The following is a 13,355-nucleotide window of genomic DNA, read 5'->3' as shown; positions in this document are numbered from 1 at the left end:
ACTTGCAGGCTGACATCTTTTTTTTTCCCCCCTCTCATCTCAATGCACTTCTGTTTAAGATTGGACAAATTTTTTTTCTTTTATTCCCCTCAACAAGACCCCAAATAAATGCCAACAGTCTCCCTGTGTAATCCCACAATAACCACTGTGAGAAGGCAACAGAGAAGGATAATTTTTGCCAAGAAAAGAGATTCCAATTTGTTTGGAGAGAGAGTTGTGAAAGGAAGTGCAAATCATTTGTGAGATTATTAAAAATAGCAAATAATCTGTCATTTAGTGTTTTGCCCAACGTGCTTCATCCAGATCGTGAGATATCATGGGGCATAATGTGAAGGGGATAAATATGATTGTCAACTTTTTGGCCACTGTTGCATGTAATATTTCTAAGGCCCACCTCTCCCTCTTTCCCCCCAAACTATAAGCCAGGGAGCACCTGGAAATCCAGATCACAAGAGGGCTGAACACATTAATTAATTTTATGGCTAAGGTTTATAATGGGCTGCAAAAATAAATAAATAAATAAAATCCTACTGTAATTGGAATATACATTCCCCAGTTTTATTGTATGTCAATGCACATTTCTCTGCACAGCTGCTGGGGAGAGGGAGGGCACTGTTGAACTTTTATTTCTCTGCCATGACAAACACCTATTAAGTAGTCAGCATAAATGCTTCTCGTTACAACCCCTGACATCACCCTCAGGGCAAGCGAACACAGAACAGCAATTGCTGAATTGAGTATAAAAATTATCGTTTTATTGTCTATACAACTGAAGGTCTAACTTGGACTCCTGCTTCAGTCAGTGCTGTATAAAGGAGTGATTCTTCCCTGGAACAAATAAGCACAGTACACCATTGTAATCTAAGAAACAGGCACTATTTATGTATTGGAAAGCCTTGTTCACAACAGTGATAACAGTCTAATGGCCCAGAAACCACTATTTTAGCAGCTGTAGAAAAAGGAGTCATAAATAGCAAGATGTTGAACAATGTCAGAGATAGATGATTAGAACACTAATGGAATCTTCCCCATTAACACAGCTGTTCTATCTGTTAGTTTAACAAGCATGATTCATAGGTGGGGACCATATATTTAATGTTTATAAAAGCGTCTTCTCCTCCAAAGCGCTCAAATGCTTCCAGTGTCTCTTGGATCAAGTCTCCAATGTTTACTCTCTTCTGTTGGCTGTAGTCAATGCCATCTCCGGAGTTAACTAGTTAATAAAACAAAAACACAAAGACATTTATTTTTCTACATTTTTCTGAAAAGCATTATGCACCTTGCCAGGCATTATCAATAGTTAATATATCCATTTTTTTTCTCAGATTGATGATCCTGGGAGGCTTCTTAAGTTTTATTTTATATGGCCAACTTACCATGTTTTAGGAGCTCTAAGAAATATCTAAAAATGGTTCATTCATTCATTTTAAAAAGCAGTCTAACAAAAACAATTGCACTTCTTAAGTTCCTACTGTGTGTGAGGCACTTTGGTAGGCACTGAAAAAGATAAAAAGATAAGTAAGTCCCAGTCCAGGCGTCATGTAGTTTATAGTGCTTGTGAGTAATTTAAGACACTTAGAAATCTTTTCCCTTTATTTCCACATTTATGGCTGTGCCCTGAAGGTTGAGGTTGCTGGAAGCGAGACCGCTTGGTAAGAAGGAGCATCGGATGTTCGAATATCTAATAGGGATTTAAAAAGATTAAAGACAAAATACTAATTCCACAGCTATTCACAGCATTGCAATAAGATATATCACCTTAAGAGCCTGCTTCCTATTATAAGGACAAGAGACTCAAAAGAAACTCAGTCAGATTGAAAAAAAAAAGGGGGGGAGGACAGTAGCAGCACATGCCCCATAATGAAGCCCGTGAATCCCTACGGCTACGAACATGAGCCAAACTCCCTCCCAGAGGCAAGAGCTTGGTCAAAACTGTCAAATATCTAGACTTCCCACAGAGGTGAGTTTGGCAGTGTATTATTTTAGAGAGATTACCTTAGGGAAGAAAATAGTGTTTGTAAGTCCTAAGTTTCAAGGCGGTCATGGGTAACTGCCTCCCTCAAGTGATTAAATCTCAGGTTGGACTGACATAACACCAAAACAACTGGAAGACAAGCGAACGGTTATTCAGTACATCAAATAATACTTCATCTACATTATGCCGACCAATGCATTATGACTGATTCTTTCAGGCTTTCCACTGAATAACATATCCACGTGTAATTTATATGTTGTATTTTATAAATAGACACGTAAACACATACAGACATGTCAACAGAAATTTTGGCATTAAAGAGAGAGTACCTTTGTCTCATTCCTTAAAACATTATTGCAAAATACATTTTAAAAAAAGATTTTAAATATAGGGACCAAAAAGCATAAATTTACAGTAAAAAAAATAAATTGCAAAGAAAAACAAACCCTCCTACTTTGTAACAATTGTAGGAGACTTTACTGTCCCCTCAGACTTGGATATTGCTAACAGAAAGGTAAATAAAGAAAGAGAATATGCCAGGTGACCCAAACAGCAATTAAAAGACGCCTAGTGGATGTAAGGGACCTGAAACATATTACTAATGATAAGTTCATTAACGTGACCATGAAAGACACCATCATGGACACATATGACATCAAAAGAGAATGCTCCAGTTAGGTAGAGAAAGTAAAGGATGGCCAGTTTGAATGCTTTACTGGTCCAGTTCATGAAATGTTTTTAAAAAACAGAAAAAGTTCTCTAGCACATTGGTTGATTATTTATGATAACCGTGTCCAGAAAGCCACAGACAAGAAATACATCATACGAGACTTGGTCTAGAGAAAAGAAATTTGGAAACTGAAGACCTGGGTTCAGATGCCAGCCCTGCTACTACTTCTTCATGGGATGGCCCCAAGGGGTAATGTTCACTGAATGTCTTGTCCTCTTTGTCATTATCTGGACAATGAGGCATCCAGGACCAAAGCCTGTGATTTTAGGATGAGGGTGTGGAGAGAAATAACAGTCTGCCCAAGTGGAAGGAATTACCCACCCAGGTGAGATCATACTGACACAGATACTGAATCATCACTGGAAACTAAAGCTATAATGCAAGGGTAAAGCAGTGCTTTCAAGTTTGTGGTAACTAGCTTGAAAGGGAATTGGGGAGGGAGTGAGCTAGGGGGCACAATGGCTTGAAAGTCAGGCCTAGAGATGCAGGAGGTCCTGGGTTCAAATCCAACAGCAGCCACTTTCTAGCTGTGTGACCCTAGACAAATCTCTTAATCCTCATTGCCTAACCCTTACCCGATCTTTTGCCTTGGAAGCAAAACACTGTATTGATTCTAAGATGGAAGGGAAGGGTTAAAAAAAAAAAAAGATTAGTGTACTGAAGTACAACAAATAGCATTGGTTCTTATGAATTAAATCATGGAAGGGAAGGAAAGGAGATTAAGACAAGGGGATGAAGAGAGAGGAAAAATAAGAGAAAGATCTGTCTCTCCTCTTTATGATAGATATACATGTGTTGCAGAGGTTTATGTATATGTATGTCCATAAATTTAGAAACATATTATACCTATAGTTCATCTGGTTAGTGTCAATGTTAACATAATTAATGTTAAATCTTGAGAAAAAATTGAAACTATCACTAAATTATCACCATTAAAAGCAGGGCAATTATCACTTCAAATGTAGCTTTCTCTGATCATTCTGCTAAGCACAATACATAGCAGAAGTAGACAGAATGCTGGGCCTGGAGTCTGGAAGAATTTGTTTCTAATGATAATAATATTAATGATAGCAAACATCTGATAATATCTGCCCTGTGCCAGGCACTGTGCTAAGTGCTTTACAAATATTATCTAATTTGATTCTTATAACCCTGAGGGATAGGCGCTTTTATTCTAATTTTACAGATGAGTAAACTGAGGCACCAGGGGTTATAGGAATTGCCCAATGTCATCTGACAATATATGTGGCATGAGTAGATGATTTAACCTATCTTTGTTTGAATTTCTTTATGTGTAAAATGGGGATAATGCTATATTACGTAATAGTACTTACCCCATAGGGATATAATGAAATGATAAATGTAAAAGTACTTTGCAGTGACCCTGGGCAAGTCACTTGACCCCCATTGCCTACCCTTACCACTCTTCCACCTATAAGACAATACACAGAAGTTAAGGGTTTAAAAATAAAAAAAATAAAAAAAAAAGTACTTTGCAAATTTTTAAGTGCTATGTGTTAGTTATTATTATTCCATAAAAATGGTGGGGAGACAATGAAAATAACAAATTGCATCCACAATAACATGCAAAGAATTCTCCTTTGGGGGCCTCATCAGTGCAGAAGCCTCAAAACATAGTTTGCGGTGATTGTGAGTTCATCACAAGTTAACTTTAAAAAAAACTAGGATTTTAAGGCTAAAGTATGGATTAAGTTTGGCATGCTTTGGGATGAGGCTTAATAATGTTTTGGGTGTTTTACAAAAAAGTAATTGACAAGCATTTATTCAGTTCCTCCTGAGTGCCAGGCACTGTGCAAAGTGCTGGAGATACAGAGAAAGGTAAAAAGATGTCCCTGCCCACAAGGAGATTATAGTCTAATGGGTGAGACCACAAGCAAACAATTATATTCAAACAAGTTGTATACATGATTAACTGGAAATAATCATAGAGGGGATGTATTAGCATTAAGGGGAATGGTGAAAGGTTTCTTGTTGAGGGTGAGATTTTTGCTGGGACCTGAAGGAAGCTAAGAGGTAGTGATGAGGGGAGGGAGGGAGATGGGGAGAGGGGCAGGAGAGGAAGAGAGAAAAGGAGAGACAGAGAGAGACAGAGAGAGAGACAAAGGTGGAGAGAGAGACAGAGAGAGATGGAGAGAGAGTAACTGAGTGAGAGAAAAAGTGCGCATCCAGGCTTTGGAAGATGGAGTATCTTGAACAGCAAAAGAACTAGTGACACTAGATTACATGGAAGGGAGTAAGATTCTTAAGAATGGAGAACTAGGAAAGCACAGGTTATAAAGGGCTTTAAAAGTCAAGCAGAAGATTTTCTATTTGGTCCTAGAGGAAATATGAAGCCATTATAATTTACTGAATGTAGGAAGAGTGAGAAGACCTAAACCTGGGCTTTAGAAAGATCTATTTGACAGCTGAATAAAGGACAGATTGAAGAGGGAGGAGACTTGAGTCAGGAAGATCAACCAGCAGGCTATTGCAAAGTCCAGCTATGTGGTGATAAAGACCCTTACCAGAGTGTTGGTGGCTTCGAAGGAGAAAAGGGGGGTGTATATCAGAGATATTAGGACAGCAGAATCAATAAAGCTTTCAAACTGATTGGATATAAGGGTTGAGAATGAGGAGTAGAGGATGACACATAGGTTGCAAGCCTGGTGACTCACTATGTCTTTTTGAAATAGTCAGAATTGAGATTTTTCAGTTATCTGAAAATAGTGGTTTTGCCCAGGTTATTAGTGAGAAAGAAGGGAATAAATAAGGCGATACCAATATCACCCAGGTAATTCTCACTAACCATGTGTATCCTGTATGGTAACTGAAAATCCAAGTTGTGGTTATAGATAAAGATTCTGCTGCCATGGCTGTTCCCCAAATCCCTATGAGTATAAACCCATTGTTGGCAATAGGCCTTCTGGGTCCTATGTCCTTGAAAACAAACTGGGTCACACCAGATTTTTCTAAGAAGTTAATTAGGGTCTGCTGGTTGTGGTCAAAGGAGAGCCTCAGGTGCACCCCAATTCAACAAATAATTAAGCACCCTTTGTATAGGGTATGTGCCTTTAGGTACTAGGGATCTAGAGGCATACACAAAGTAATAGAAAAACTTAAAAACTGAAGCCAAAGAACATAAAAAGATAACAAGAATATTATTTAATATATACTTTAAGGTTTGTATAGCATTTTACAGAGGGTATTTCATAGGATGTTCACAGCAATTCTCTTAGGCAAGTTGCTATTATTATCCCCTTTTTACAGATGAAGAAACTGAGGAGCATAAAGGTAAATATTGTTGCCAGGACCATGTAGTTAGGAAGAATCAGACAGAATTTGAACTCAGGTCTTCCTAATGCTAAGCCCAGAATTCTATTTTCTGTGCCACTCAGTTGCCCACTTATAGACCTTTTATCATACCAGGATTGTATATACTGGTCCTCTTCCTGTGGAGTACTAAGAGGCTGTAGGTATTATGTTTAGAGCATTCTAGCTTAGAACCTTATATTTCCCAACCCTGCAATATTCAGTTAGACAACACAGATCCCATCCTAACCTACTCACATATGGGAAAGTCTATTTGTAACCAGATGTAGAAATTCCCCAAATCTATGAGATAATTCAATATCCATTTTTCATTGGAGGAATTCCACAAGTGAGTGGGATCTTGCCAAAAATAGAAGCCCTTTTGCTTCAATCCACACCTTAAAATTCTACCCCTCTTGCAAATTACTAAATGTCATCACTAATAACAGGCATTATTAGGCTTCTGCCTGATGCCTTTCATCCACAGACCTCCAGGGGTTTTCATAGCTGTTCATTCACTCCCCCCACAGACGAGTCATGATTATGTCTCTGTAAGGGAGATATGAATAATCCCATTTTATCTATGACAGACATAAAGTACAAAAACTTGAATGGAGATGGCCCAGAAAATTCAGTAGTGGAATCAGGATTAGCACCTAGAACCTACAGCATTGAACTAACACATTTCTAATCTATTTAGATCTATACTAACATGCAAAAGGGTAAACATTCATTCTATTCATTTTTTCATGCATACTACAAAAGCACTGATCTCATTTGTTTGAATGGTGGGATGGAAAATGGAACAGTAAGTGTCCCCTCCCTCGCCCCCTAAAATATCCTTAACTACAATTCCAGAACCACGTTTCAGATCAAATAATTACAATCCCAGGCAACGTTTCAGAAAGATGTATTCTGTTGCCTAAATTCTTCTGCCTGACTTTTTCATGAAGTCATCAGGGCAACTATCTGCCACTTCATAATATATAGAAAATCAGGTGCTACCATATTTATTTTGGTGGAGTTTGTGGGGTGGCTAGGAGGGACAGGTAGAAAAGAAATACTGCTTATTTCTATACAGCGCTGTGGATAATGAGTGACACTAATACTGTTCAGATGAATTCATTTGACTTGCATTCTAAATGACTCTCAAGCCTCTTTCTAAAAACGTATATTTTATTTTTTCTGCCTTAGAGTGGAAACCTTTCAACTAACTTATGGAAAGCTAGTTGGCTTTAATAATGATTAAGCTTCCAAAAGTCACACAAGAGTTTCCTTTTCTCATTTTAAAATGAAGCAAGAAAAATGACACGATTTTCCAGACAAACACATTTGTACACATATTGGTAGATTGACATATTTCTTGTAGATTTAAGCAAGAGTATGAAAAATGTAGAGAACTTTGGAACGACTATAATAAAAACATCATAATTGCATAACTCCATTAGAGGAATATGTTTCCAGGTTCTGTTGAAGGCTGATAAAAATAACGAAATAAGATGGTCTCAATCCAGTTCCTTGTAGGTTTTAATGAATGAATGAATGAAAAAGGAACTATTAGGTTCTTAATATGTGCAAAATGGTGCTAAGCAGTGGGTAATACATAAACAAATAGAAGGAATGTCCTTGCTTTTAAGGGACTCACAAAATAATGAAAGGAAACAATATAAGTAAGAGACTTCAGGCCATGTTAGATGCGAAGGCCTAATAGTCCTTAGGCCCTCCCTTTCAGTGCAAGATGGATAGCATGAGTTGAATCTGGAATAAAGGGAGGTAGGAACTTGGTGTATGGGTAGGAGCTTTTTTTAGCTGTAAGAAAGTACAACTTCCTTACATCTCATGAATGTCCTTTGACTATGGTATGCCACCAAACTGTGTAAAGACCAATAGCACTATTGGTTTGTGGCTTGCAGCAGTGGATGTGTGCCATTTTGGATAATCGAAAAGGGGAGAAAGGAAGAAGTGAAGAAAGATGAAGTGGTTTGTTAGTAAGAAAAGGATGCAGGAAGGAGAATTTATTAAAACAAAATAAATATGGTAGAGGGCGTCTACCTGACATTATTCAACCAAATATGTATGTGTATGTATATTTGTGTTTATATATTTGTGTTTACACACACACATATTATTACATAATGTATATATTGTATATTTTTGCTTTTATAATATACAAGCATGTTCTTTTAGCTGACATGCTTCTAGAACCATATTTGGAAAAAATAACACCATCTTAGCTTGTATGAATTTTTCCACGTCTTATTCACAGGTATTCTTATCCTTATATTCATATTCATATTCATACTTTATAAATTTGTAGTGCTTGTCTTTATTAACATACTTCCATCTATTCTTCTTTACTATGTTTTGTATAGAAAAGACCCCAGACTGGAGCCAGTGAGGAGCAAAATATACAGACAGACAGGCTTTGGTGGTGGGAGAGGTGATGGTAGAAACAGTGCTTTTTAATATTGGTGATGGTAGAAACAGTGCTTTTTAATATTGAAAAGGATACATGTCCCTCTTCTTATTTTGTATCTCTTTCCCCATAATGTGAACTCTGATGAATTCAGACACGATGGGGGTGGGGAAGAGTGGGGAGAGACGGAATGTGGCATGGTCAGCATTTTCACAGGGTAGAAAGTATTCATGGCACCAACCGTACTGTAGGCTGACAATAATAATGGAATGAGATGGTCTCAATCCAGTTCCTTGTAGACAATATAATATTCACTGATGAAGAGGGCCTTTTGTTGCCATATTAGCTGAAAGGTCAAGAACCGAAGAGATCACGGAGACAGATTATTTATTTGGTTGCTAGAAACAGTTCGAAGCCGGGAAGATTGGTGGTAGTGGGAAGCTTAATATACCCTGTTTTTGTCACTGCTTACTATCAAGTAGGAAGGACAAGCAGAGATTTGTTTCAATAACAATCTATTCTTTTCTTTTCGAAAAAAACACAGACTGTAGGAGTAAGTGAAATATGTAGTTTCTATCCATCCCCACCTGCTGACAGTGGGTAAGCCTGATGGATGAGTGAACAAAACAGAAACTGCTTATTCAAAATATGAGTTGGAGTTGGAATATTTTGTGGCTCTGGAATATATGTCACTGGAATGGAGAAAAAAAACTCAAACCAAAATGACAGACACCCACTTTCTGCAAGCCACAAACCAACAATGCCTTTGCACAATTTGATGACATATCATAGTCAAAGGGCAGAGAGGGCTTCACGAGATGTCAAAATGGCTGCACTGTCTCTTGGTTTTTATTTCTGAACTCTAAACTCATGGTAACCACAAGGATTATGTATTCATCATTGTTCCCTCTTTAGCTCATGTGCCACTGTAGAAAATTTACTCTCCATAGGAAGGGGAGAGTGTGGTACAATCTCAACTGGGAGTTAAAGGACCAATTATTGGTTTTCTTGCTTGCTCTCTTGTGACTCTGGGCAATTTGCATAACCCCACCAGGCTCCAGTTCCCTTATCTATAAAATAAGGGTTTGGAGTAGATGGCCTCTAAGATCCCTTTCAGTATAAGTTTATGAAAAAACAATCAGGGTGTTTACCTGTAAGTGCCAAAGGATGCTGCCAATAATGGTGCAGGGAGTCTGTTGTGTTTAACAACAAGAAAGAGGCATCATGAGTGAGCAACAGATGTTTCATTTCTGACAATAGAACGTGCTCTTTTGGAGAGAATCTATGCAAATAGTGCAGAGGGAGGGACACAATTATGGCCTTTCAGGGATATTTTGGTGCCAAAATATAATGGAAAACGTGAGTTACTTTAAACTCATCTTTACAACTGTAGCATTCTCTTTGCAAATAAATGACTACATTGAAATTACTTTATGAAAAAGGACTTAAGTGCCTAATATGTGCTAAACACTATACAAAACATTCAGGTTGTTGGTACAAAAAAAAAAAAGCGACAGGTCCTGCCCTCAAAGAGTTCGTATTTTAATAGGGAAAGACAACATATAAAGGGAAGATAACATTAGAAAGGAGGAATACCATGGCATTTAAGTTAGAAATATAGTACAGCAATTTGTTAAAACATCTTGGAAACGTTCAGACAAGAATCCTTTCTCTGGTCCAGGGCTACACAGGCCCACATTTAGGGGTATTACACGAGTACAGGAATCCTTTCCACATTTTGACTTTTCCTATCATGGTTTCAATATATCACAGTTCAGTATAAAAAATTAAATGGGAATTTTTTGAGAGTTTTGTGGAAGCCTCAGATAGCATATGAAAGCCAGCAGATGACTGAGAAAAAGTTTAGAAATTCAGAAATGCATATATGTATAGTATTGTATAATATCAACATATTTTAACTTTTAAAACCATAAATACACACAATTTCTTTTCTAAAGTTCAAATAAATAAAAAGTTAAAGTTTGCAAAAAAGAACTCAAAAGTCAGCAGAGCCTTTTACACTCAAAGGCTAAAATGTAGCGATATCTTAAAAAGTTTAGTAACTCATAAATGCTTATAAGTACTATAAACACCCCATAAAAGAAAAACAAAAAACATTCAGACTTCTTTTCTGATACAAAAGGAGGGCCAAAAAAATTTTATGTGCATTTTCCAGATCATGGGGACACCAATACCCCTAACCTCCATGAAGTGGAAGGGATACTTACCTATACATGTTTGTATTTGTGTGTTCCACTTCCTTTTTTACTCATGGACTCCATACAATGTATGGAATCACAGCAAAGGTGATCTAAAAAAAAAATTTCTGTCCTATTAAGTGACTTCAGAAAAGGACATTTACATGAGAAATATTTATATTCCACATAGGAGTCTTTGTGAATCAGTAGTGACAGGAAACAACCAGCAGAAAAGCTTTTGATCAAATATTCTGTTAACATTTCTATAGCTCCTAAACCCAAGTTCATTCATGTCTACTTTAGTAATTGGTTATAACAGGGAAAGGGAGTGAGGGGACCAGAGTTTAGGGAGGGAGAGAATGGAGGGATCATATGGGTGGTGAGAGCACAAAATTACCAGGCTCAGGCTAGCACACTGAGATTTGGGGCTCTTTACATTGAGCAAGAGATCTACAACAAAGTAAAATCACTGCATATTTACTTATTGACTCAAAAGCCCTGTGCAGACTGAGCACTGTACTAACATTATGGAGAGAAGCAAATTAGTGAGAAGAAATTCCCCTCTGGAAACTTGAAATCTAGTTGGATGAATTTCACAGCTCTCTTGCTTAACAGTATGACCACTTGAGTTGACTCATAAAAAATTAAGCATTGCATTCATTCAGGGCAGGGTTTTTTCATCTGGGCTCTGTGAATTTGTCTAAAAAAAATTTTTTTTTTTGAGAACAGCATTGCAATATGACTGGTTTCCTTTGTAATACCATGTATTTTATATTATACAGTTAAACACGGTACTCTGAGGAGGAGTCCATAGGCTTCAGAAGACTGACAAAGGAGTCCATGACCAAAAAAAAAAAAAGGCCAAGAGCTCCTGATTTAGAGAATCAAAGGCATCTATTTCCTTTGTGCCAAAAAGAATAATGGGCAGTAGCCTGAAAAAATATAAGCTCTCCAGGTGACTCAGTGGATAGAGCATCAGACCTAGAGATGGAATGTCCTTGTTCAAATTTGGCCTCAGATACTTCCTCTGTGAGACCCTGGGCAAGTCACTTAACCCCACTTGTCTGGTATGAACTACATTCTCTACCAGGGAATTTTGCTAAAGATCTTGATATGTCCAGAAGATAAAGCATGATATCATTCCTGGAATAAAAAGATTGATGGTTTGGGAACCTGGATTAAAAAGTACCTGAGCAAATCGTATAATAAGGGGAAATAATATGCAGATGCCTCAAGTGATAGTCAGACTATCATTACCCATTTTTTTTTCTTTTCACCAAGTACACAGGGCTCATACCCAGAAGCTAAGCATCGCCTCTTCCTCTTTTTATGGTGTAGCTCCACACTCACTATACCATAAAGATTATTTCCACCGTAGAGTCACCCGCTAAGTATTACAATGGCCATCCCACACAGCTCTTAGGAATTAGCAAATATCCCAGAAGAATCAGATCATGAATAACCCAATGGAGCACAGCAGAATCTCCTCCGCGCCATTATTTGGCAGCCCCAGACAGTGAGTCAGGCCGATTTCCTGAGCGCACCTAAGGCGAAATGTATGTCATGAGAAGGAAAGCTTTGAAGTCAGTTGCTGCCACTCACGCCCTTCCCGGGCTGCCCGCTTGTATGTGGGATGCGTGTTGTCAAGGTTAGCAGTTTTGCGTGTGTGAGATATGAACATGGATCTAAATCAAACACAGCATGAAGCTTTTCTCAGTGACAGAGCATTAATCAATAGGAAGGAAATTGCAGAAAGCACATTTGTCATCCCATTTTCCCAAGTGAAATGCCTGGCAGATTGAGCACGCAGCAAAAACTCCCGTGCTAAGTGCAAACGCTTCTGTGGCTAGAACACGCTCACGGAAGTACCGCCGAGGGAGGGGAAGGGGCAAACCTTCCCGTGCCTCGCCTCCCCACCCCCACCCCCACTCCCACCACTTGTTATTTGGGGAGTCAAAATAAATTATTTTTTGGTTTCTTGAATCCTGAGGAAATACATTTCAAGATGTTGAAAGCTAAAGTTGTTGTACCTGTCAGGACCTGTAACTACTGATAGACAGCAGCTTACCTGAGCAGCATTCTTGAATGGATTCTAGCAGTGACATTCCCTTTTGGCAGGGAAAGGGAGACAGACCATAGGGCCGGGGCTCAGGTCTTGGCAGGTAAGAGAAGGGACTTTTATGCCAGTGGGATGTTTATGAAAGACTCTTATTTCTTAGGGACACTTCAGTCTCCCCATTATCTCTGTTAACTGATTTGTGTTAATATAAACCTGAGTTTTCACAAAGTCCACTCATAATAGATATTGTTAAATGCAGGAATAACAGTTTTGTGAAATGAAGATATGACGAGCTGAGCTTTTACAGAAGAACTAGAATGTCATTATAAAACTAATGTTGCTAATGAGTTTTTAAATATTTGTTGAGTTTTTGGAGCTGCAAGTGCATTAATAAAGGGAAAAAGGCAGAACAATGATATTTCTTTATCTCTAATTACTCTTCAAATATATATGTATATGCCAATGCATATCTTCCCCCCCACCTCCCAATAGCAGACATAGATCAAAATGCCAACATCTCTTTTACCAGAAAATGCTTTCTCAGAATGAGTTTTGGTCTTAGATTATATCTATTACAAAAAAGGAAGGAAGGAAGGAAGGAAGGAAGGAAGGAAGGAAGGAAGGAAGGAAGGAAGGAAGGAAGGAAGGAAGGAAAGAAGGAAGGAAGG

At 38.1% G+C, this 13,355-nt stretch overlaps 1 protein-coding gene across 2 annotated transcripts in view; it reads right to left on the bottom strand.

The window, feature by feature from the left end:
* Positions 1-933: 933 nt before the first annotated feature.
* PACRG (parkin coregulated) overlaps positions 934-13,355 on the bottom strand; it is a 596,812-nt gene continuing 584,390 nt past the window's right edge. For both annotated transcript variants that reach the window (XM_044671843.1, XM_044671842.1), the window contains one exon: positions 934-1,213. In XM_044671843.1, the coding sequence (XP_044527778.1) occupies positions 1,053-1,213 (161 nt within the window). In that variant the 3' untranslated portion in view covers positions 934-1,052. The remainder of the gene's footprint in view (positions 1,214-13,355) is intronic.

Source organism: Gracilinanus agilis, chromosome 4 (assembly GCF_016433145.1).
Source record: "Gracilinanus agilis isolate LMUSP501 chromosome 4, AgileGrace, whole genome shotgun sequence".
Taxonomy (NCBI): domain Eukaryota; kingdom Metazoa; phylum Chordata; class Mammalia; order Didelphimorphia; family Didelphidae; genus Gracilinanus; species Gracilinanus agilis.
This window is presented reverse-complemented; position numbering and strand designations above follow the sequence as displayed.